We start from the raw sequence: 25140 nt of genomic DNA, 5'->3' as shown, positions 1-25140 counted from the left end.
TCCTACCTCCAAGAGTCAACAGTATTTGCTCATTTGCTCAGGTCCTTTGCCTCCTGACCACCTGCATGTAGACACATACTAGGATTTTGATGACCTGCTAATCGAAGTGACTTCAACACATGCCATTCTTATAGCTTATAGTTATTGCTGTTTCTTGTGGTACCTCCGCTCCCAGACATTCTCATTCATGCCAGTCTTAATGCGTCTATCACAATTCTCCAAAACTTCAGTAATCACCATCCATGGAAGAGAACTACAGGAATTACAACTCTCTGCAGAACAAATGCAGAGAAATTGTTTCAGTGCACAGCAGAACTGCACAGTATTTTAAGGCAAGAAGTGACCTAACCATAATTTGGCCATAGGTTATAAACAGGTTGTCTTCTGATATTAATTTATTAGTCTAATAAGTCCATATGCATTCCATGTTATCTATCTCAAGGGACTACCATACATTGAAAAACATTCTAGAAAATAAACTAATTTAGCAAAACATTAATTCTAGGTACCACAAAAAATCCAGAACACTCTGGACTCTCACTATTTCATCTTCCTGCCTTAGTAATTCTTCTTTTAAAAAAATAAAATAGCTAGAAATTAGGGCAAATAGTATGTTGTTTTTCATGCAACCTCAAAATTAGTATACTATCTGGAAACCGCTGGTGCCTTCCAGCCTCCTTTTGTGTTTCAATATTCTGAACATTAGCTAAGTAGCTGGAGCATTGAGCCTTGTATAGATCAGCTGCAAGAGAGGGGACATCACAAATCCCACGCATTTCTAGAAAAGAAAGCAAAAAGCATTGTCCATTTGCCAGGATTCCACAATGAAGGGAATATGGTTAATTCAACATATGGAAAGATAAAGTTTATTGTTCTTCAGAGTATTGCAACATATGAAAGCACTGGTCTTTGTGCTATCCTCAAGAAACCGTAGGTTACCTCAGTCTAAAATAAATATGTGACCAGATGAACAAATTCCTTACCTTTGCCCCTGTGGGTGTTATCTGTAGTGGCTGTTTAGAAGATGATTTTCAGTGCACCTGAGGGCGAGTTTTCATCTTCATTACAGAATTTATATATACATTTTCTTGAGAATTACAAGAAGCAAAATCAATCTCTGAAGACTTTATTTTAATAACTAAAAAAAAAGTGTACAGGGAAAAATGATTGCACTTCTGAATCTGTAAAAGAATCTCTAGGGTGAGAAAAAGAGTTTTTTTTTTTCAAATCCTGTATTCTGGTCACTTTGGAAGAAGGCCTTGAACCTCACCTTCTCAAGTGGCTAGCACATACCCTAATCTCCAGACAGTAAAATCAAACATTTTTCAGTCAAGCAAACAAATGGTTTGTTCAAAGCAGAACAGATTCAATGACCTATTAAGAGAACTCCAACCCCAGATCCGACATGCAACAGTTCTACTGACATGGGACTGAATTCTTTTTGTATAAAAGTAAGAATATGGTTTTGAAAATAGAGTCTTTTATTTCCTATACTAGGCCTTAGGTAGCTCTTCTTTTTCTCTTAGTAAGAATAGGCTCACTCTAGGATGTAGGAGTCCTGGTGAGAACTGTTAAGAACTAAACCTGACAGGATTCTTTAGTTTATCTTCTAGGTTAAGTGTGAGAACTGCATAAAACCACCAAGTCTTCTGATTCACAGGAGCTAGTATGATTACACCATTTGCACAGAGCTGCCAGCAGAGCTGTAAAACTGCCAGCTAGGAGCAGTAGCTATATAATACCCCCTGGGGGAAGAACACTGGAACACCCACACTACATTTATATCCCACTATAACTTACTCAGCTCTGGACTTTGCTGGCACCAATGGTCTGATTTGCTAGCAGCTCTGTTATTTAACCTAAAGGAATAGTTAAATGCATTCTATTTACCTACAAGTGGCATTTCTTCTCTTCCACTTCCAGAGGTGATTTTTTTCCCTTAGAATTCCTCCACAGCAGCATTCTCTATAGAGATCCCTATGTCATTTTGCACCTCACTCCTTGAAACTCACCCTGTGATAATTCCTTTCATCCTCTCTCCTCATTCAATGCATTCTCCTTATTGCTTATTATGAAGTGATCCATGGTGAAGTGTTCCTTCCTCTCTCCAAACTGCCCTTCTTAGACCACTACCACTGCTCCATTGCACAAGCTAAGCCAGCTCTTCCCCTACTCCAGCTCGTGAAGCAAGAAATTAGATTAGTCACAACCTCCAAGAGCAACAGATAGTTTAAGGTACCAAGAGAGATTTTCTCAGATATTACTGCAGCATGTGTAACAAGACGCATGAGCCATCTCTGACTGCAGGTATTAACACAGGCTACAGAAACTTACTAAAGAACTTAAGTACTCACATAGATGGATTTCCTAGTCTGTCAAGGTTTACATATAGGCTTAAAGTTTTTTTTAGTAGGTTTTTCAAAGCCAACTGTAGGTATTGTTATAAAAATACACATCCCTCCTTCTGCCTGCAAAAAGAAATAGTTAACTAAAACAAGCTTTAGTTCGCTATTTCTCTCCATCCAACTCTTGTCTTTTTGAGCAGCTGAAGTGTTCATTTATGAAGGCAGGGGCAAGTGTGCAATGAAATCCATATAAGTGGGAGGCAACGGTACCATGGCATGCCCAGGTTGTGAAGCAAACCAGCACCAACTGGTGAGAGATTGAAGCAGAAACTCATGGCAAGTTTTCAAGTCATGGAGATCAGGCAGAAAAGGCATGGACAAAAGGTCTGGAAACGGGATTACACAAAGTGAATGGCAGGAAATAAAAGAAAAGGTGCATAAGACCTTTAAAAAACTAGAAATACCACAAATGACAAATACAAAACAGGTAGATATTAAAAAAGAGGCAGCAGCAAATGATTCCCAGAGACCTGAGGATTAGGATTACAAAAAGTGGATTGTCTGCACACTTGCTGACAATATAAAAATTCTTTTGACTAGAAAACCATCAAGAAAGAATGAGAACTCACAGCAGAAAAAGGTTGAATGAGCTTTCACTTAGCATAAAAAAGGATGATGAAGAAGTGATCAAAGTGGCAAGTGAGATCATTGCATCCAGACACCATGAAAATCCTGAAAAACTTCTATGTCAAGTACTTCCTATCACCCTTTTGAAAACAGATGCATAAGCACATTACTGACATTTATTATTACAGAAATCTGGTAACAAAATAAAAAGAACTCTGGCAGAAGGAATCAGCAATGCGTTCAGAAGCACTGACCTAAACTGGTACATTCATACCATGTCGCTGTGAAATGCAGGAAGTACACATGTACTTATCCAAGACAGAAAAAAATCCCCTTGACTCAAGTATATCCAAGTCTGGACTAGAAAAGTGCATATAATAACCTCAGGGAGATTTCTGAAGGGCATGCCCCTGTGGCACAGGACACACCTGCTATTAACACAAATTTAGAAACAATTATGAGCAGGACAGATCAGATTTCCATACACCCATGGACTAAAACTACTTAGCAGAAGCACAGCAAAACAATTGTTTCCAAGCACTCTAGTGTGACAACTCGTAAAGTTAGATCAGAAGCAAAAGTTTCCTGGAAGAACAAAAGGCCAGGCTTAAGCTGAGTGGCTTCTGTTGTAGCAGCAATTTCTCATGAAGAGTAACTGCTCTACACAGAAAATCCACAACACTTTGAATGGGCATTTCTGCCCCTCCTGTCCCACAGCTTCATCTTCAACCATTAGCATCTGTCAGATGAGAATGCTGAACAGCAAGCAGCTTTCAAGGAGGTTGGTAAGGAAGGGAAAAAATAAGAAGTGTCTCTCAAAACTGAACAGCTTTGTTTACAACGGTCTCCTCCAACCAGTCCAAAAACTTCAAAAGTCTGCTTTTAAAAAGTTACCAAAAAATGGCATATTTCAAAACAAGAGACAGAGGATAAGTCCAGTATTTGATTGTTGCAATGTCAAATAGCAATTTAAGAAAATTTATTTATCTTTGAAGTACAGAATGGAGCACATGCTTAAGACCTGGTCCTCTTCACAAATACAAGGTACACTCACGGTTCTGGAGGAAGATAATGCATTTAGCACCACTGTTCATTCAAAGAGCTGAGTTTTAAGTCTGTCAAGACTCTGACAGCTAGTAGGGAAGAAGAAAACATCTTAGATTTCTAAACACTATTTCTAGCTTCTACTTAGCACTAAACCATTGCTACAGCAATATATAAATTACCAAGGAACAGGATTATGCTGAAGCCTATGCATGAAATACAATACCACATCAGAATAAAAAAAATATACTCTCTGTTTTAACTTTTCATTACAAAAATACCAGATGGAGAAGACAGACTTTCAGGAACAATCCCACAGAAACCAGGCAGGCTGAGACATGCAAACATTTGACAAAACATACACACAAACACACACACAAATGTTGCACTGAGGACTAAAGAACTGCACAGGATGAAATACTGTCTTATGGAGGACAAATGTTAGCAAAAGAGTTTTTAGAAGTACACATTTAAGTAAGAATTGCTAAATTTTGTTGCCTAACTAATCTTAAGCTGATCTGCAAGCTTGTTGTTGGCCATACACACTCTTAAATTTCAGTTCTACAGGAAGCTTCTGTACCCACTAATAGAACAAAGTCTGAGAAGAAAAGAATTCCATCCTGAGTTGGTTGCTTCACATAAAAATTCATTTTATCTTAGTAACAGTATTCAGGACTGACCAGGTTAACTACAAAAACGTCAGCTGGTATTTCTTCTTCTCCTCACCTATTAAAAAATACAAACGAAAAAGCTCTCAAGGAAACTTAGTTCATACCAAATCATGTGCCAGACAAAAAAAAGGGTCAAATAAATGTACTCTACAACACAAGACAGTCTTAGCTGAGAAGCAATACAGAATTCTGACAAACAACATCCTACTACAGCTGCTTGAGTAGGTACACAATACATCATCTCAGCAGCCTGAAGTTAGACGACAGTCTTGTCCTTTTACCAATATAAAAGCCTATGTCAAGGATCCAGACTTGATTCTGGTTCTTCAGATTCATCAGGTAGTTCTTCAGCAGATGCACCACACGCACTGTCCTGGTTATCTGCAGTTCGATTCAGTTCATCGGATTCCCCAGCTGCAATCTGAGTTGTTTCTTCTTCCTCTTCTTCCTCAACTTCCCCATCATCTTCTACATCCATCTCAAACACCCTCACATGACGTAGATTTGAACTTAGCTACGGAGACATTGAGAAGTTTCCGTTGATAAATAAATAAAAGCACCAATGCCATTTTAAATGTCAGCCAATAGCTTTGAAAACAGCCTTTATCTTTGAAATGGAGGTTTCAAGGAAATAAGCAACTTTTTTATTGCTCTGTAGGCTGAAAAGTAAAGCAAGTAGATCTATTAACTTCTGTTAATGTTTTTCCGTGTTGCATTATGAAAGAAGTATGACTGTAGCCTGACATGCTTGTAGATTATCAGAGAATAATCTATTTGTTAAAAAAAAAGTGTTTTGAGAAATCTCACTAAATTGGCAGAAACAGGTTACCACTCTCACCAGTCATAGCATGTTTTCTTTAATAATTTACAGGCTTGTTCATAGATACTGTACTTACCACACAGGAAACTTTTCTAATGCCATTTACAGAAACATACTGAGCTTTCATATTCTCCAGCACTCTCCACTGATTCTCCAAGATGACAGTACGTGTGGATATCTCACCACTTTGCTCATCCAGCCTGCACATAGCAAGAAGAAAAGCACAACACTAGTACATAAGAAACAATTCCAGTACTAAGACAAACCTCGGTCAGCCCAGTTTTTCTGTTTAAGTTTTGTTATATCATAAGCAACAATCTCATAAGCATTTTAAACCATCATAGCGGTGCTACAGATATTCTAGAGTGGGGAATCCAACTGCGGAGAGACAGCATGTTTCAACTGAGGTAAAAGATTACAGGAGGTGAGGAGTTGTAAAGCCTGACCTTCCCACAAGTAACAGCTGCAGCAGGAGGATGAGGATGGCCTCCCTTCAAACTTCTCCTCTGCAAGAAGAGGAGTTTCTGAACAAAGTCTTGCAGGTGATGCCTCCACTTAGAAGTCTGGCCACCATGACCTTTCAAAGACGTACCACCCCAGTTCATCCCCACTCACAGGAACTGTACAAAGGAACTCCCTAGCCAGGATTAGTTTATCTTCTGTTCATTCTTCAATACACAATTTCTTTGTGGCATAAAAAAAAATATTTATAGCTCAGTATGGCTCTCTATTCTGAGGTAAAAATGTATATTAAGCCATCCACCAGAGAGGCACAGGGAGGAAAAAAGAAAAAGCAAGTGAAGCACAACAACTAATATACTGGATTCACCACTTGAACTACATGGACCTTTTTTTCCTCGCCTCTCTCTATACCAACACAGAGAGAAGCACCAATTCTGATGTTTCGAGGCTAAGCTGACAATAATTGTAGGCATGACTACCAGGGGAAAGATGAAGAAATATCTGTGTATCCTATTACAAGGCAGAGTAAATATGCTGAAAACATAAATCAAGTATTTTGACCAGCAAAGCTAGCATCCTCTAAAGAAAAGAAGACTTCTGATTCTACAGGATGTTTTCAACTGGTCCTCCCATTTCCTGAGAGCCATGTACACAGGTAGTATTCAGTCTCAAAAAATGCAAAACCAACCCCAACCCAACCTCCAAGAAAACCACAAACCAAACTGTTTAGGAAGTTTTCATCTCCCCACCCCACTCTCCCTGGCACAAAAAGAGTTTTTCGTCTTTAGAGTATTTGCATACATACATGCAAAGCATGAGTAACTGTGCACAGTTAGAATAGTTGCTTAAATGTGCTTTTCAGTTCTGCATTTTCAGACTATCTCAAAGTTTTTTCTTACCTTTTAGTAGAATCCCAGATGAATTCTCTGTCTTGGTCCTCATCTGTGTACACTGAAGATAAAGGCAACTGAGCCAAGACTCTCTCCTTCCCCTCTTGTTCCACACTCTCCTTCAGAACTACAGTTACAGTTTCATCATCATAGAAGTGTGCATCTAAACAACTATAGCATCTGTAGGAAAATAATTTAGAAAGCATCAAGAAATGGCATTGAATACAGAACTAAAATATTTTTAAGTTGCACAGCGTTCATGTTAAAAAGTATTTAGTAGTTAACAGTGAACTTTACTGTAAATGATAAAAAAATGTCAGCCATGCAGTTAAGACACTGAAAGACAGCCACAACCACTCCTGTATCATGTAGGAAAAATTATTCTGAAGCGAATATGAAACAACCAAAACTTAGTAGCAATCTTTATTTTTTCCCATTTCAGGTAAAAGATAAGAAACAGTAAACAACAAGGTCCAAAGAAAATTTAGAAACACAATTGAAGGTACTGAGAGCAATCACATCTGGCCTTTCTACATTAAAAGGATGAGCTTAGTCTGCCATGCTTTCTAAGAAGCCTCCATTCAGGCATCACAAATCTCACTCCGTCTTAAAGAACATCACAGATACAAGCAAGAGATATTTCCAGCGAGCTTTGTTTCTTGCACATGTGCTAAAGCTCTAGTTTTCAACAAGAAAACTAAAATTTACTTGACCTTGAGATGAAGCACAAAATAAGACTCCTGCAATCCTACAGCTTCATGCACCTGTGCCATTTCTTACAGCCTGACTCGTGTGGGGACTACAAGCTGGTCTAGCGTCTAAAGTAGTAACTTGCAGGATAAAAGCCAAACTACAATGCCTGAGAAGTTAAAGTAAAATAAACACTAGAAAACATGGTCTTCAATTTATCAATCTGCAGTTCTGGAAGAAAAATCAAATATACTGACCTGGAGTCTGAGCTCTCATTTATACTGTTGTTCAAGAAGTTTCCAAAGTCTACTGCAAGAATTCCATTATTGACAGACCTAGAACAACAGTGTTCATTATCTCAGTGACTAATTTCCATTCACAGAGAATCCAAAATCCCTAATGACAACCATGGTAAGAGACGGTGTAAGCCTGTCTAATGTAGCATAATACATGGCTACATCCCAAGATGATGTAAAAGGTACATGGGAACCTTTTGATTTCTTCTGCCCCTCAGCAAAACATGACTAATGAGGTCAAATGAGAAACTGCGCCTGGCTTGTGGCATACAGCTCTTCTTTGCTGAACTCTTGGCTCAACCGTCCTAGTCTCAGGTCCATTACGTTGTTACTCAGATCTACAGAAAATGAGTTTAGACAATTTTACATATCAATAAGGGAAGAAATAGGATAGAAACTACACCACACAGCTGTAATTTTGTCATCATCAGCTGTCAACGGGAAATACAGAAGATAGTTTCACCATGTGCTTTCTTAAGAAGTAAAACTGCTTTAAAAAATCCCACCCCTATCACAGTTCATTATCTCCTCAGATTAAAGGACACAGATTATAAAAACCAGTATTTTACAGAGGAGTGTTTGTTGTTTTCTAAACCCAGGTCATTTCAGTGATCCCACTGTCAGAATGCCTCTTAAACAGTTGTATCAGCACAACTAGGCAGTGACAAACCGCATCTTGGACACAGAAACTCCTGAAGGTACACAAAACTACAACCCAAAAGAGATGTATGCTATTTGTTACACCTCTGATGCCACCTCCCATTTTTCCTTAGAGTATTAAATTACAGGCTGCAAGGGGTTATCAAAGAATAATATTTACAGTAAGGCAAAGCAACATTGAAAGCGTGATTCCCTGTAATTTCTCATGAGTTTGCACAAGCAAGTAATTCTGCGAGGAGCAGAACTAAGGAAGCCTGATTTTTTTTCCGAAGCCTAAAACCATCTTAGGTCTTGTGATTAGATTTTTCTGAGTGTAATACAACACAAATTCCTGCTGCATTTTCTGATGTCCTCCTCATTTTCCTTTAGTATCCAAGAAAGATTGTGTTCATGCTGCTCATTCCATTTTTTTCTTACAAAAAGATTCAAATTGTAATTGTCTCTGTGCACATGTGCTGAAGCTCGCAAACCACTTTTCCCCGCTTTCTGTCTTACCTGGAAGTATCAGTATGTCTCCTCAAAATGTATATTTTAGAAATAGAATTTTCTAATATGGTGAAGAGAACATAATGTATATTGGATATTTTGTCATTCCACCTGTAATGCGGGGGAGGAAATGAAAATTTAGGTCAAGTTTTAATAATTGGTAAATGACATAGAACATGGAATAGCAGCACACTTACAGAAATGGTAGTTTAGATAACTGAGGTGTGGAATCTTCACTGAAAAGGAAAAAAGCAAAACAGTTTATAAAATGCTACTGTAGTTTTGTGCAACTGAGCTTTAGAAATAGCGTAAATAAATACCTTTGGGAAGTTTTATAGAGAGACATGCAGACTGCTTGATGCACTGACTTTCCAATTACATCCTAACAAATATAATGAAAACAGGACAAAAAAATGCAGGCAGTTATTCATAATTATACACCTTTTTAAGACCAAAAATTCCCAACCAGACAAACAAAACCAACCGAGTACATCCGAAAGAAAAATCCACCAATATTTACGCTGGAATAAACATCCCTAATGCAAACACTACTGTCATTTGATACACTTGTGTCATGTTTCTTCATAATATATAGACTAATGTATTGCCAAATAACACAGTTATCTAGTACACATACCAAGCTAATTAACATTAAAAATAGATCCAATAATGTGGGAACAGAAGACGCAAAACAAAAAATCCCCCATTACGCTCTCCCTAGCCAAAGGCTTGAGACATCCCAGCAGTGGTGAAGCTGGGCTACATGCGAAGTTGTAGGCCTTACTAAGCAGGGCTACTACCTTCAGTTGACTGCTACTCCTAAAAGAAAGTTATCATTTATACAAATTGAACTTACTGCTGGCTTTTGTAAACACTGGTCAATGACCCCTTCCATTTGCCTTTTGACAAAATGCAGTGATTTCTCAGGATAGTAGGGAAACAAAAGTGGACTTTCTGTAAACAGATAAAGTTCATTTAAAAAATGCTTGTTTCTCTATAAAAACATACTACACTTATAGTGACAAATCGGAATGAGTCCATTGGAGGGTCAATAAGATGGTCACAGGGCTAGAGCACATGCATTACGAGAAGTTGAGGGGGCTGGGTTCACTCAGCCTAGAGGAGTGAGGGCTAACAAGGAGGAACCTGTTGCTCTCCCCAGCTGCCTAGAGGAGGAGTTACAGAAGACATAATTTTCAAAGCTGGACCCACTAAGAGGGGAAGATGTAACAGTCATAAGCTCCAGCAAGGGAATTTCCAACCACATATATGGAAAAAAAGTTTTCAGGAGGACTGATTAGTCACTGGTGCCGGGTGCCCACAGAGGCTGCAGGGTCTCGATCCTTGCAGGTGTAAAGGACTGGACTGCACAAAGTCTTGAGCAACCCAACCTAGCTTCAGAATTAGACCTGCTTTGGTTGGATTAGGTGACCACCTAAATCATTGCCTGATTATAAATTCTAACTCAAGTAACTGACTGGATTACAATATGAAAGCAGATAAATGAATGAGAAATGGAAGCTGGTCTGCCCCTTCAGCTTTTCTTCACAGCCCATTCAAAATTGCAAAAAAAAAAAAAAAAAAAAAAGCATTTACCAGAGACCTAAAAGCACATTTGTTGTAAAATATCTTGTTTCAGCAAAATAATTTCCATACTTTGTAAGAAGACTTTAAGCTTTTGTACTTATTTTAAGTACATAACCTGTTTATTTTCTAATGTTAGCTGGAAAAATGATAAAATTACATAAACCAACAAAGCAATATAAAACACCGAAGAAGGGTAAAAAGTGTCAATGACAGAAAAAGCTTGTCCTATACACCTTACAGATCTGAGAGCAAGACAAACATCTCAATACTTGCCAAATTAATACCAGCAAAACCACTTACAAACTACCTCTACAAACAATCATGAATCTTGGGTAGTAACAGAAATGACCAGTCAAGTAGTTTACACATTTAAAGCATGAAACATATTTTTGAAGTGTATTTAAAAATACGTTTTCTAAATACTACTTTGCCAAACAAAAATGCTACCACCTCCCCCCTTTTCACTGAATTAAACAGGCATGAAAAAGGCAGCCATAGCAAATTCTATTATGAGACAGCTTATGCTGTAGAAGTTAGTCTATGGTTTCTAAAATTAAACAAGAATAATTTTCAACCTCAGCTTGTTCTAGTCTCTTACTTCTTTTTTACCACTAATTAACAAAATAGTCTCAGACTCCAGTCAAAGAGAACAAATTAGGACACTTCCCCCAGGTATGACCTAAGCATAATTATTACTTCCTTGAACTGGAATTAAGATCTCCTAAAACAGACATCTCCTGGGATTCCTTCCAAGCCAACATTTCTGAGACTCATACATAAACAGTAGGAAACTCCTAACACCCAGAAAATGGTAATTGACTGGGTAAGCAGCTACACAAAAACTGTAAAACAACATGGCCCATTTATTTTATTCTACTCAGATGGAGACCCATAATTAACACTATTAGAAATAACACATAAGCATTAAAAATCAGATTACTCTTCTACTTTTCTAATATTCTATGCATATCTTTGATTCACTTTTACTTTTTAATAAAGCACACGTTACCTTTAAGATGAGTACTATTTTTAAGATAGTTAAACCACTGGTTTCCCTCTGTATTAGGTGGTGATACAAGGTCATCATCTTCATCCTTCAAGTACTAGAAAAGAAACAGACATTTTTAAGATTGCATTTTAAGAATAAGAGACATTAGAATTCACCTCCAGCATTGCCCCTCACAAGTCTGTTAAACATTTCCTCGTAGTTTAACGTGCCCTGCTCTTAAAACTAAATATTCTACCCCTTCTTGAAACAATAAGAAAAATCAACTATTGTCTAAGATCATATGGTGATATTCCCAGAATAAACTTATTTTTAAATCAAGTTTGAGCACAAATATTTTGAAATCCAGTGATTAATGGCATAAAGACAACAAGCACATTTCAGTTTTACGTAACTATTGCTGGCTCCAAAGGGGTTTCATCCTTTTCCTAAAAATACATCCTGTGTAAGGTAAAACTATAAGATATGTTTTTAAACGCTCCTGTTCCTAATAATAGTGGAAAATAATTAAAATACTCTCCTTTACCATTACTGGAATGTGCAACATAAAGCAAAAGGGACAGAGAAGGAAAGTGGGCACAGCTTTAGAAGCTTCTCCATCTAAGGATTTTCTCATTTATTCTTTTTCCATTTACTCCCTAGTTTTTACCTGGCCAACTCTCTCCACATTGAAGTATTTTCCTTTACGATTGTAAAGTTCTGGTGCCTGAAAAAAATAATGCAAACAAAACCATTATTTAAACCCAAAGTTAATGAGAAGCAGTGCACAAAAATATGATTGAATTATTTTATTATAGGGTTTTTCAGATTCAGTTCTTGGCAGCAAAAATACTGTCAGATGCTGTACTTGGCAAACCAATATAGCTTACCTCATTGAAGTGTTCAGTAAGAAAATCAGCAACAAACGTGATATCTTTTTGAGTCATCTAAAAGAAAAAAAAAGCAAAGTGAGAAAAGCAAAGGATAAGAAATACATTAATACATTTCAATGAGCACAGAACACATGTTCTGTTGGCTGAGCAAGCACAACTCCCTCAGCCTGTCCTCACAGGGGAAGTGCTCCAGCCTCCAACCTGCTTGGGAGCCCTCTGCTGAACTCACTCCAGTTCATTCATGTCCATCTTGCATAGGAGGGCCCCAAAATGCAGGAAGTATTCTAGATGCGATCTGATGAGTGCTAAGTAAGGAGGGTTCCCTAAACCTGGCTGTGCTCCTGCTAGTACAGCCCTGGTTACTGTGGGCAGCCGTTGCTGCCAGGGCACACTGCTGGCTCATGCCCAGCTCGCATCCACCAACATCCCCAAGTCCATCTCAGCAGAGCTGCTCCTCAGCAAGCTGGGGCCCTGCTGTGCGACGGCAGGGGGTTACTCTTCCCCAGGACAGAACCTCGCATTTGCCCTTACTGAACTTCAGGAGGTTCCCATCTGTCCTCTCCTCCAGCCTATCTATTTCCCTCTGGAAGGCACCTCTGCCCTCAAGCACATTAACTGGTTCACCCAGTATGATGGTGTCTGCAAATCTGATGCAGGTGTTTTCCGCCCCTTCTAGCAGGGCATTGGTAAAGATGTTAAAATCCCATTCCAGTTAACTTAGTCATTATTGGTATATAAAGAGCTGATATAAGCAGAGGTCTTGCATTCACACAGTGTACTGAAAGAATAGTATTAACAAAGAAAACAGAAAAAGTAATTCATGTGAGACAGCATATTAGCGTGAATCTGCAGACATCAACTTTCTCAAAAAAATGGCAGAGACTCAACCTTTAATCTTGCCCTCTAAGTCAAGCAGAATACAGAATATACTACCATTTATTAGAAAACGTTACTACTACCTTGTTCAGCTCTGGAAGCACGTGATCTTCTGACATCCTCAACATGGCTGAGGGAGAAATTACATTCTTACTGCATTAATATTAATGTTTTCCTAATATTCTTAATTTTCCATGGCTATGTAATAAGACACTGCTGACAAAATAGGAAAGAATTTGTCAGAAGTAAGAGTCTGGAATGAAGAATTATGAATTGAGACTGAAATTAAGCCTCACTTGCCCCACTAGTTTACAATACGAATCTTGGAGAATTTTTACCTTTAATCTTTTCCATCTGCATTGTACCCTCTAGAAGACTGAGACAAGATTATTATAAAATGGGTTCATAAAAATATATTAATGTACATACTAAAAGTAGTATAGTGGATATATATAAAATACATGAATACTTCCATGCCCAGAATAATGTGTTTTAAGAGAATTACACTGAAGTAGTTATAAATCAACAAGGCTCAGATAAACACTTCTGTTTAGTTCCAACACACACACACACAGAGTGAAGAGTTAAAAAAATTAAAATTCTAATGTTATGACAGACAACTCCGACAGTTCTGCTTTCTGCAATTTCTAAAATTAAAATTATTATTTTCCTGCCAGTAAGTGCTAACACTGCATTTCTGGTGCTTTTACAGTATCTGATAAGACTGCTTAGTTTTTTGTAAAGTAGTTCTAAAAAGATCAATTAAAAATTATAAACCTATTCATAACCACTTTATAAAAACAAGCAGGCTAAAATATAGAATCATAGAATCATTAAGGTTGGAAAAGACCTCTAGGTTCATCAAGTCCAACCATCAATCAAACACTGCCATGCCTCCTAAACCATGCCCTGAAGTGCCATGCCCACACATCTTTTAAATACCTCCAGCATTCTGCACTTCCTTCTAACATCTTACCTGCAGCTACCCAGGTACAATTGGAGGTGGCTATTAAGTGCATCCAGGCATTCAGAGTCTGTTTACATCTGTGCATAACCTTACAGCTAACTAGGTCTCCACAGGAGAAAACCCCAAGCAACAGAGTAAAGGAGAGTTAGACTATACTTCAAATTTAGTGTAAACTTAGTAAAGTCCTTTAATTTCTCCAAGTCAAGACCAGCAAATTGCTCATGAAGCAGGCAACAGTTCAGAGTAACATTACAGGATAACTATATACAATAGCCACTGTACACACCCTAAGTTTAACTGAGAACTATCAAATTTATGATCCATGTGTTTTATATTGTAATTATTCTTGCCTCATCAACTGTAACCTTTTAGATGCCCAGAAATTTTCTATGATAGAAATAAATAAATGGTTATAACTAAGATTGGCTTAATTACTTGCTGACATTTCAATGCTTACAATACAAAACAGATACTGGATGCTTACTGTGTCATCAAGCTTACCAACATACAGCCATCGAAAAAATGCTTTGAAGTTTTTCATACTACTGTCGATAACTCTGAGCAAGAAGAAAAGAAATTACCAGATCTAAATGTCACAAGCTGCTCCAGGCTTAAGTCCCATCTTTACTACAGAAAGGCCTGCAAGCACTATCAATTTTCTAAAAAACGCCCAGCACAACCTTCCAAGTAAGGCTGTTCTTGGGGTATGAGTCTATGAGATGCAGCAAGACAAGATAAACGCTCACCCCCACAGAGGAGCCCTGTTCTCCCAACTTCCTCTATACCCAGCCACATGCCTCCCCTTAGATACAAGGCTCAATAGGCATGTTTTTTAAATTCTCCAGACTTTATACTTACTGAAGCAGCTCATTCGCCTTCAGGATGAAAGAACCAACAGCAGTAATAGCCTCTGCAAAAAGAGCTAACTATTATTATTAAGGTTTCAGAAGTGAAATCAGAGTGGGTAAGTAGCATGCACACACACTACTGTACCTTCAATTCCAGATGCATCTAAGCCCAGAGACTCATATTTTTGTTTCCATAAAGCCATTCCTTTCAACTCACTCAAGTGGTATAACAGTGCCTCAGAGCCACTAGGAAGGCAGAACAAAGAAGTAGAACCTTTTAGCCACCCTTTGGAAATTCACTGCTTCACTGCATGCTACATTTTTATCATTTAATGTGCAAAGTGGAGAGCTTTGTAAGGTGGTCTGGCATACAAGAGTTAAAGTATCACTTTACAGAAAAGCAAATATTGTCCTAATGATTTTAACCACCACACAAAGTTGGTGTGGATATTTTGCATCTATCCTACAAACACACCAGGTAGTCATATACAGGTGATGTGTCCCAGAGATTGTTCAAAATACTTCAATAGCTCTCTACTACCCAAAAGTAAATCAGTACATTTTGCCATGATCAGAGCCTCCTGCACACCTGCATACAAAGAACCACCGATACAGCACACTGCCTTTTAGCAAAGCATATAACATGCCATTTTATCTATAACGCATTGGACATTCTGTGACTTACCTCTGCAAATGACTTATGACCAACTTTTGTATACTGGAATAGGAAGACTCTATGGACTGACCGAGTTTTTTTAAACCCTGTTAAAAAAGGAATACAAACAAAATAATCTTGTGTTAACTTAACAGAACAGTGATTAAAAGATATTGACATAGACTATTCTAATATGTTAAAAAATATTACCATACCTTTACTGTCAGTTGGTTCATTAGTAACGCCTGAAGTTCCAGACTAAAGTGGGTGGGGAAGAGAACCAAATATGCATTCATTTTGTATTTCAGTACCAAACACAAATGCATGCTCAGACAAAACAACAGTAACTACCTTGCTTTGCCCCATAACAACAGCTGCATAAACTCATCCTGAACAGAGGTAGTTGTATTCTTTTCCTGTCAGTCAAAATGATTGAAATAGATTAGTAAAGAGATTAAATCCAGGCTACCAAATAATCTCACAAACACTTCAATTAAAGTATATCGGAAAACCCACCCATAACCTTGAATGCTGAAATCGGACTACTGATCACTGGAAATTTTCTAGTATTTTAAGTTATTTTCAACTGTATTACCCAGTAAAAATTCTAAGCAGTTTGCCATCACCAAGATCCTCTTTAAAAAAAATTTTTGATTCAATTAACTTCTAGCCATGGTCAATGAACACAAAATTTAAGCAAATCCAAGAGCATCTTAATCATGGCTGTCATACATGCTCTGCTGAACTAAGCTGTAAGTGCTGGTGGGCTGTTCCTCAACATTTACAGTATTCAGTTTATCAATCACTGAAGTACAGAGCCCAATCTTAAATAGAAAGCAACTCATCAAAAGCTGTGCAAGCTGAAAAATGTAACTTTTAAGGAACTTTGAATAAATAAAATAAAGAAGTATCACAATACAATTGTGCTTGATTGCACCCAGATATCTTCAGCGTCAGAGCACCTGACACAGAGTAGGTTCCAGGTTGCCTCTGAACTCAAGAAACTGTTATCTGGAGGCATTATGCTTAAACAACATTAAGATACGCAGTAGGTTAACATGAACAACAGAACTACAGCAAAAATTTTTCCAAAAGAATGGTTAATACTACAGTACCTGTACAAACTTTGTCAGCCGCGAGTCCATCTGCATCAGTATCTCTTCCCATGCTTCACACATGCACGTCAGTGACAACTTTATATACTGTAATACAGATAGCGACATCAGCGTTATTCCCTTTTTCCCTCCTTCAAAACACATGCAAGGACTGGATGTTACAATACAAAGGGAAGATATACTGTAGATAACATATAAAATGTATTATCAAATTCCAAGTCAAAGCTCTACATTTACTTAAAACCAGCTTAAGCTTCCTACTAGCAAACATTTATTTTACTCGTGTTAAGAATACTGAAGCCTGTAAGATCTGTGCTATTAAAAAGATGTGCTAACACAACTGTACCTGTAACAGAGTTGAAATGTGAGTAAACTTCCGCGCCATTCGAGTTACCTCAGGTAAGTAACTTGATAATAGACTAGTGTCCAGCTATAACAAATGAAACAGATAACAGTTAACAGATGATTTTTTTTTTAAGGAATTTTAGATTACAGAAATGAAAAGACAGATGGGGAGGACCCACAGGAAAACAGACGTTTCTCATTTCCTCAAAGTTGATTTTAAGAGGGAAATGCATTTAATTCAGAGGGGCAATAAATATTTTTAATCCACGTATAAAAACTCCTGATGAAGTTCCTCATTCTGGAGTTCTAACAGCAATAGTTCTAAGGATGACTGTTCTGGATAGACTGGATAATCAACAGCATTGCTCCTATACCTGCGTGTGCAGAATGGATAAAATCTAAATTACAGTAACTGAATAAATGAATGTTATATTTAAAGTAATATTTGTTAAGAATGCCTCATATCATCACCATCATCAGTCTCATCAGTGAAACTGCATGTTAACGTGATAAATCCAAAAGCTAAATCAGGGTGAATTTCAGAAAGGCTGGAAAGAGTAGTTGTGTTTTTCCTGCAAATAATAGGAAAGCAATAAAGCTACCATAAAGTAATTTAAAAAGCAGTTTTACTTTTAAAGAAGATTTTCAAATTACTATACTTGCCTGAAAATATGTTATCTCTGCTTCACTGTCTGAAGAGTCTCGTATCTCTGTAATAACCGATAGTGATTTCAAATCACTAGACAAACATAGTCCACGACAAGAACCTGCCACCTGAAGGATTCCAGTTTAAAAGTTAATGAAATATTGCACTTCCGCTAGGATGTATTTACTGCTCTAACACATTCACATACAAAGAAGGCTGCATTCAAGGACGTTTAAAAACAAAGTGGAATTTTCAGCTACTCTTCAGGAACAAAAGCACTCCTTTTGCTGTGGATTAGTGTTGAACTTCGTTTCATTTGAAACAAGGTGTTAAAAACACCAGAGTTAGAATGTCTTTCCAACAACACCACCACAACTCGACTGCAAGAAATAAATATTGCTTTCTTTAAGTGAAGCCGGTTGTTGAAGTTTATGTGTAAGCATACATAAATATTTTTTTTCATTCAATTCAGCTGCAGCTTGGTATATTATGAAGAAAAAACATGGAAAGGAATGGAATGTACCCCAGTTACTGTAGCAATCTTGAACATTCCATAAGCATAAATCTCAATAAATCCGGAGCTGCCACCAAGGACAAGAGCATTAAGCCTACAAAAATAGAAGAATGTGTGTTGATGAGCAAACCGAAACAAATTCTAATGCATGCAAATATAATTCTTAATACTTAAAATACATCCCTTTACTAAAGATCCTCCAAAGAATCACTGAACAAAAAGAAATACTGCGCTACTGTCTACAATCCAAGAAACTTAAAAACAAATAAATTATTAGCTTAGACTTCATTGATAAGACCTGCCTCTAACATTTACAGAAAGAGTATCAATGACTAAATTAACTGAGAGAATAGGGAAAAAAATAACACAGTTTAGGCACAGAAGTCCTTCTTCACTAATCCTATACCTTCTAGAAGAAAAATTAACAGTTTCTAGCAATAGCCCACCTACCAATACAGGCTGAAAAGCATTCCTACAAAGCTACCTTTGTATTCCCCCGAGTTTATGCTAACTACATGCAGAATATGTTTGTCGCAGTCACTCAGTGGCGCTCCTCAGCAAAACCTCAAAGGGAATAAACATTTGAAATGGATACAGCAGGAAACAACAGCCACAAGTAACAGCAGCATCAGAAACAGAAATGCAGCTCAAAGAACAGGGTCTGGGACAGGCAGATCTGTGTCTTGTTCACTAATTAAAATCAACTTGCTACAATGACTTGGGAAAAAACTTCTCTATGCCCCCTCCCTTTTTCTCTGTGTTTAAAATGTTAGACTTTGGACAGGGAGGTTTTCTATTGCTGTCATACATCCATACATCTTCAACTACATGTATTTACTTACATTACAGTGAGCAGTAATGCTCTCCAACATAAGAAATGGAAATGTTTTGCATGTCCCCTTATAAATATGAGAAAATTAACTGCAACTTCTGCTTGTTACACACCTAAATATCTGTTAAAGGAAAATGTTTCCCTTAAAACCAAGACAGAACTTAACAAAACAGTATCTGAAAAACTTTTGGTTTGATTAATTGAATGAAGAAGCACAGAATTCAGAAAGCTCCTACACCACTGACAGCACCACATCTCTCTCTCTAGCACGGAAGTCCTACTGTAAGAACAGATATCAAATCTTTAAAAATGTCATGGTTTTAGCTGGGATAGAGTTAATTTTCTTTACTGTAGCTGGTACAGCACTTTGTTTTGGACTTCGTACGAGAATAATATTGATAACATGCTGATGTTTGAGTTGTTGCTGGGTAGTGCTCGTACTAGTCAAGGGCTTTTCCAGCTTCCCATGCTCTGCCAGGGGCACAAGAAGCTGGGAGGGGAGGGGGCACAGCCAAGGCAGTTGTTCCAAACTGACAAAAGGGATATTCCATATCATATGACATCATGCCCAGTATATTAACTGGGGGGAGCTGGCTGGGGGAAGCAGCAATCGCAGCTCGGGAACCAGCAGCATTGGTTGGCGGGTGGTGAGTGGCTGCATCACTTGTGTGGTTTTTTTCCCCTCCTCCTGAGGTTTCACCTCTCTCTCTCGTTATTTTCCTTTTTGTTATATTCTTACTATTACTGTTTTATTTTAATTATTAAAGTGTTCTTATCTCAGCCCACAAGTTTCCTTCCTTTGGCCCTTCTGATTCTCTCCCCCATTCCACAGGGGTGGGGGCAGCGATTGAGCGGTTGGACAGTGTTTAGTTGCTGACACTGGTGATAGAGATATGCAAATTCTGAAATAAGGAGGATGATTCTCAGTGATGCCACTGTAAGGAGCAGTGGTTAAGCACCCTCCTCAAAGATGAACCACAAGCACTCCACAAAGCCAGTCTCAGTCTGTTAAACTACACTTCCTCCAGCTGCTCCTCGCGTGTTTCCTAATAAGAGATATTTACATTACATTAAAGTAACCCTAATACAGCTGATTTCAGAGGCAATTTTAAGTTTAGCTTTGTGACACTTAGGCAAACCCACAGAGATTCCCCGTCTATAATAAGCATTCATAACTGTCTCCAAGACCAGGTTAAGTACCAAAAAACATTGTCTTCAAATACACCCCAAGAAATCTTCTTCTAAGGAAAAGAAGATACGGCACCAACAGCAGTTGCTGATAAAGTGCCTTACAAACCCTCTAAATTGAGGAGAAAAGGTGTAAGCTGATGAAGACTTGTTTTTTTAATATTTTCTTTGAACTTTATCTTTGTACATGAAAAAAAGAGAGATTCTATATCCTTTCTCAGGACCCTTAAAAACAGATTATGAATAACTTAAAAGTAAACCCACTTATCCATTAGTTTATAGCTTTAAAAAAGCTAACCAATAAAAAAAAAAAACCACAACAATCCACATTTGGAATTTACCTTACATCACCCAGAAGCTTCATAATCTCATCTGACTTTTCTTCACTGAAAATACAAAACACATGATTGGGTTTTATGTAGCTTGTCTCATTACCAGAAAACAAAACAAAACAAAAAAAGAGAGATAAGATGATAATTTCTTACCTAAAAATTTTTGCAGTGGTACTGTAACTGAAAACAAAATAATTATTCTCAATAACAATGAGCAGACATCTAATCCAAAGCATCTGTAGAGCATTAAAGATTAATAACCAAAACAACAACCTCAAATGACAAATTGTATCTTCTAAAGCTTACTAGTATAATGCTTACTTTTTTGGTAGCGCCGGTAATTTAGGCAAAAGGAGATTTGATTCATCCTCAGCATTGTAAAAGGAAGTAAGAACACTGAAAAAGAAATTACTGTCTTTACCACCCAAGGTGTAAAAATGGGGACGAAGATAATTTCTTTCTAACTTCAATGTTACAGCATATACTCAATACATCATTATATCAAGGACTTACAAATATCAGAGGGTAATCCCTTATGAGGCCTTCAGTAATTTATCAAATGATCAAACTAAGTCTGGTAATCTTTTTTTATTCCCACTAGAAGAGAATATAGTTTGTATCTGGTAGCTCAGTAGCTTGCCACCAAATCCCTCATCACCTGTAATGCAGTTACTGACTGAGGCTTTCTGTTTCAGCCCTGCACGACCCTGCAGTACCACCTCCCTACGCCTCAAAAAAGCTTCACTCTAAAGACACGTTACAGTGAGAGGAAACTAAAGTGCAATACTTAATACCATGCTTTAGATGTGCCAGAACAAGGAGATTCCCAATAAGGAGATAAGTCTATCCCCATCAGGAGAAGAATGCTAGACTCAATTCAGATGTAGTTATTTTCTTGCTATTTTAAGATTGGTGTTTTCTGTAGGCAGCAGGGAAATCCCCAAGTCAGGTTACACCTCCCCTTCATTTCTAAATAGATCTTATTTAATTATTGTCTAAGGTGCATATTAGAGGTTTTTGTAAGACCACAGAAATAGGGACCACAACGTCCTCCAGTTCACAAGTGTTGCACAGAATTGTCTAATGCCATGGAGCTCATGGTCACTAGGGGCAACCTGACCTCCTGAAGCAAGTACACACACAACAGAACTGCCACTGGGGTTGGATGTAACACCAAAGGCACGTAGTGAAAGATGTAAGCACCAAACTAATGATCTTGAAAACACAATTAAAAAAAATTTAAATATAATACTTATTCTGACTAACCAAACAGATGACATAACATTATTATAATTAGTTTAATAAATTTGTTGGTATTGAAGTAAACTGGATCAGAAGACAGGCTGTACAAGCCAGCACTAGATTAACTGGCTTTTAGGAGGTGAGCGCTCAAGATCATACTGAAATTTTTGTGTACAACCTAAAGAACCACAAGACTAAGGTATCAGCACTAAAAGTAAGTGTATGAAAAGTGCCTGTTCTAACCAAAAGGAAAACCCTAGCCAAGTGGTAACAAAAAGCCATAGCTAAATAATATTATATTATACGACTGCTGTAGCATACGAAGTATAAACCATTAGTAAAGTGGCACTACACGGCCCATAATTTACTTCTAGAGTTTTTCCAGACTCACCTGCTTTCCTCAGTTACTTCCATCCAATGCATGTAAGTAATAGATGAGTCCACGGAGAAGGAGTGCAAGCTTTCAGGTTTTTCTACATCACACAGAATAATCCGCTTGGTATCAGTAAGGCCAAAAGCCAAAACTAGACAAAGATGAGTAAAATATATAAACAACCAACATGTAAAACTTTGTAGTTACTTTATACTGAATTAAAAAATAACGTGTCTTCTGTCCAGCTGACTACAGACAGAATTTTCTCCTTGTCTACTTACAGTCCTTCCAAATTCTCGTTTGAAACCTACTCATTAAAATGAAGGTTTGAACTCCTATCGTATTTTAGGCGATAAATTTAATCACAGGCTCGATCCTGCAATTATTTATCTATGTGTTGAACTGAACACTCCTAACAACAGTTCTGATAAAGCAGAGGCCTCAGTTTTTGCAAACTTGAGGCCAAAATTGTATATAAAGACTGTCCACCAGGAAGGTTTGGGATTTATTACAACAAAATACAATTTAAGACTTGCTGAGCAACATTTGCATCACCTTCTTAACTTTATTAATCCATAAAAGCATATGGCAGGCAAAGGTTTGTATGCTTCCTTATAATCACATGCAACCAGCTTAAAAAGAAGTTTCTTAAACTCCTCTGACTCCATCATAAAATTATATATATTTTTTATCCACATGTCATGGAAGAAGACTGCTCCCATTCTCCAATCTCTAAACAAGTCAAAAAATAACCAATTTCCAGCTTAGGTTTATTAAGACGCTAATTTCAACATTACTTCTGTTGATAAGGAAAAGGCTTTTTTTTTTTTTTTTTCTTCTCTGGTGTACTGTTAGAGCAATTTTAGCCTCTAAGGTTCAGTCTATGCTAAATAAGCTAAGCTCTTCGGTCAACCCTGATGAGACAGCCTCTCTCTACTTGCACAATAAATTTTGTCATTCATATAAAAATATTTTGCTTAGTTAGGAACTAGAAGTTTGGCTATACCTTGAAAAGTAGTACTTTGGACATAAATCCACCTTGCAAATCTTTCTTGCAATTGCTTTCAACAGCGTAACACTCTCTATTACTTCAAATAACCCTACATAAAATTAAGCCACCCTTCTCTTCAAACACAGTTTACTCGAAAATTTCCTTCACAGATTAGAGGTACCATCACCACAACTTTCCCTGATTTCCAGTGGGATTTTTATCGCACTATATCATCTCATATACTTGACATTACTTTTGCCATCTGGCCTCCAAGCAAGAGCAGTCACTTCTTTTCCTGTATTTTCATTTGGAGGCAAACTCCACACTCGCTGGAAGTTCGCAAGCCGATGAAGTAAAACCTACAAAGCAAACACATTGAAGACAGAAAAATAAACCACATTCTCCCATTAATACCAGTTTGTAAATCAGTTCAAGATGCACTTTTTTACTGTTCTTTAGTACTTCATACATCATAAATACCGCCTGCTCCTCTAGTAGATGGCTGACCCCTATGTCACCTATGTCACCTTAGAGGGCTGTCTACTGTTTACTATAGAGCAACACAGAGAAATAAGCTGTGCCCCTGTACAAGCCTAGAAGCCTGTAACCAGCCGGGGTTACCCACGCTTCTCCAGCAAAGATGGCCTGAAAGCACAACAGTCTGTCTTCACGCATGAGCACATACAGCAGTTCCAGGAAAAAAAATACGTGAACATAGATTTCATTTAAACAGGAAATTTCGCATGCTTTAAAATCCCACTGATACAGGCACTAAGACCAGTACCATCAGCAGATTTGTTTGGAAATATGAGAGCAAAAAGAGAAAGAGAAGTACATATCGAGAAGCTTCCGTGAAAATTTTCTGTTCCTAAGTGCTCGGCGAAGCTCACGCGAATTACAGCACAGGAAAGAGCAAAGGCCCCTCAGCGCCTGCACAGACGAGGCAGCGCTTCCCCGCCAGCCGCAAGCCCGGCAGCCCCCGCGCTCACCTCCCCCGCCCTGTTGGCCAGGGCGATGAGGTCCCTCTTGGGGGACCAGGCCATGAAGACGACCTCCTGGGGCAGCTGCTTCTCCCCGACTTGCCGGAAGGCGGGCATGGCGGCGAGGCGCTCCGGCCGGGCTCCGAGCGGCGGCGGGCCCCGGCCCCTTCCCCTTCCCCTTCGGGCACCCCCTGCACCCACCGGGCCGCCGGCCTCCCGCCCTCCGCTCCCGCCTTCCGGGGGCGGTGCTTCTCGCCGCGGCGCCCAGCGGGGCCTTGCGGGGAGCGGGGCCGCCGCTGCCGGCCGCGCCTCGGCCCGGGGCTGAGAGAGCTGCCGGCGGCCCTGGGTGCCTCGGGGAGGGGCGGCGGCGGGGCCCCTGGCGGGGTCCCGGTCCCGGCTGGGGTGGCTGGCGCGGTGGCGGGGGAAGGCCCGGCCCCGCCTGCCCGCGGTGCAAGGCAAGAGCTGCAGGCGCACGGCGAGCGGTGCCGCTCCAGCTTCGGTGTGAGCAAGGAGGGGGCTGGGGCACAGCGCGGCCGCAGCACCCCTCCTGCTGCAGCAAGAAACCTTCACCCTGTGCTTACGGGCCAACGTTCAGTTCCCATATTTACAGTATAACCCACCTCTGTAGCGGTGCCCACCCTAACTATTAAAACTAATGACTTTTTTAAAATTCAGCTGGCGAAAGTAGATTAAATTTAAATATGCTTACAAGGTCACCCTTTCCACTTACTAAGGTTCTGAAGTACGTTCAAGTTTTTGTTCTTAGGCTTTTTTCCATTT

At 38.7% G+C, this 25140-nt stretch overlaps 1 protein-coding gene across 2 annotated transcripts; it reads right to left on the bottom strand.

Moving 5' to 3' along the window:
• Positions 1 to 1110: 1110 nt before the first annotated feature.
• On the bottom strand, positions 1111 to 24603 carry ANAPC4 (anaphase promoting complex subunit 4). 2 transcript variants are annotated; one of them, XM_064449257.1, is made up of 28 exons: positions 24370 to 24603; positions 23634 to 23739; positions 22408 to 22540; positions 21096 to 21170; positions 20928 to 20954; positions 20784 to 20828; positions 18432 to 18516; positions 17926 to 18036; positions 17264 to 17347; positions 16918 to 17004; positions 16154 to 16218; positions 16018 to 16060; positions 15833 to 15909; positions 15293 to 15393; positions 15158 to 15209; positions 14801 to 14856; positions 13413 to 13462; positions 12454 to 12510; positions 12234 to 12290; positions 11588 to 11681; positions 9848 to 9945; positions 9312 to 9373; positions 9189 to 9227; positions 9001 to 9102; positions 7807 to 7884; positions 6869 to 7039; positions 5584 to 5707; positions 1111 to 5201 (listed from the first exon to the last, which is right to left on the bottom strand). In XM_064449257.1, the coding sequence occupies exons 1-28, from the start codon at positions 24475 to 24477 to the stop codon at positions 4986 to 4988; spliced, it is 2403 nt and encodes an 800-aa protein (XP_064305327.1). In that variant the 5' UTR covers positions 24478 to 24603; the 3' UTR covers positions 1111 to 4985. The 2 variants fall into 2 exon arrangements, with proteins under 2 accessions (XP_064305327.1, XP_064305325.1); XM_064449255.1 differs by having other exon boundaries at positions 13416 to 13462; positions 24370 to 24569.
• Positions 24604 to 25140: the final 537 nt, after the last annotated feature.

This window comes from Phalacrocorax carbo, chromosome 4 (assembly GCF_963921805.1).
Source record: "Phalacrocorax carbo chromosome 4, bPhaCar2.1, whole genome shotgun sequence".
NCBI lineage: Eukaryota > Metazoa > Chordata > Aves > Suliformes > Phalacrocoracidae > Phalacrocorax > Phalacrocorax carbo.
Note: the sequence above shows the minus strand (reverse complement) of the source record. Positions and strands in the feature narration are given on the sequence as shown.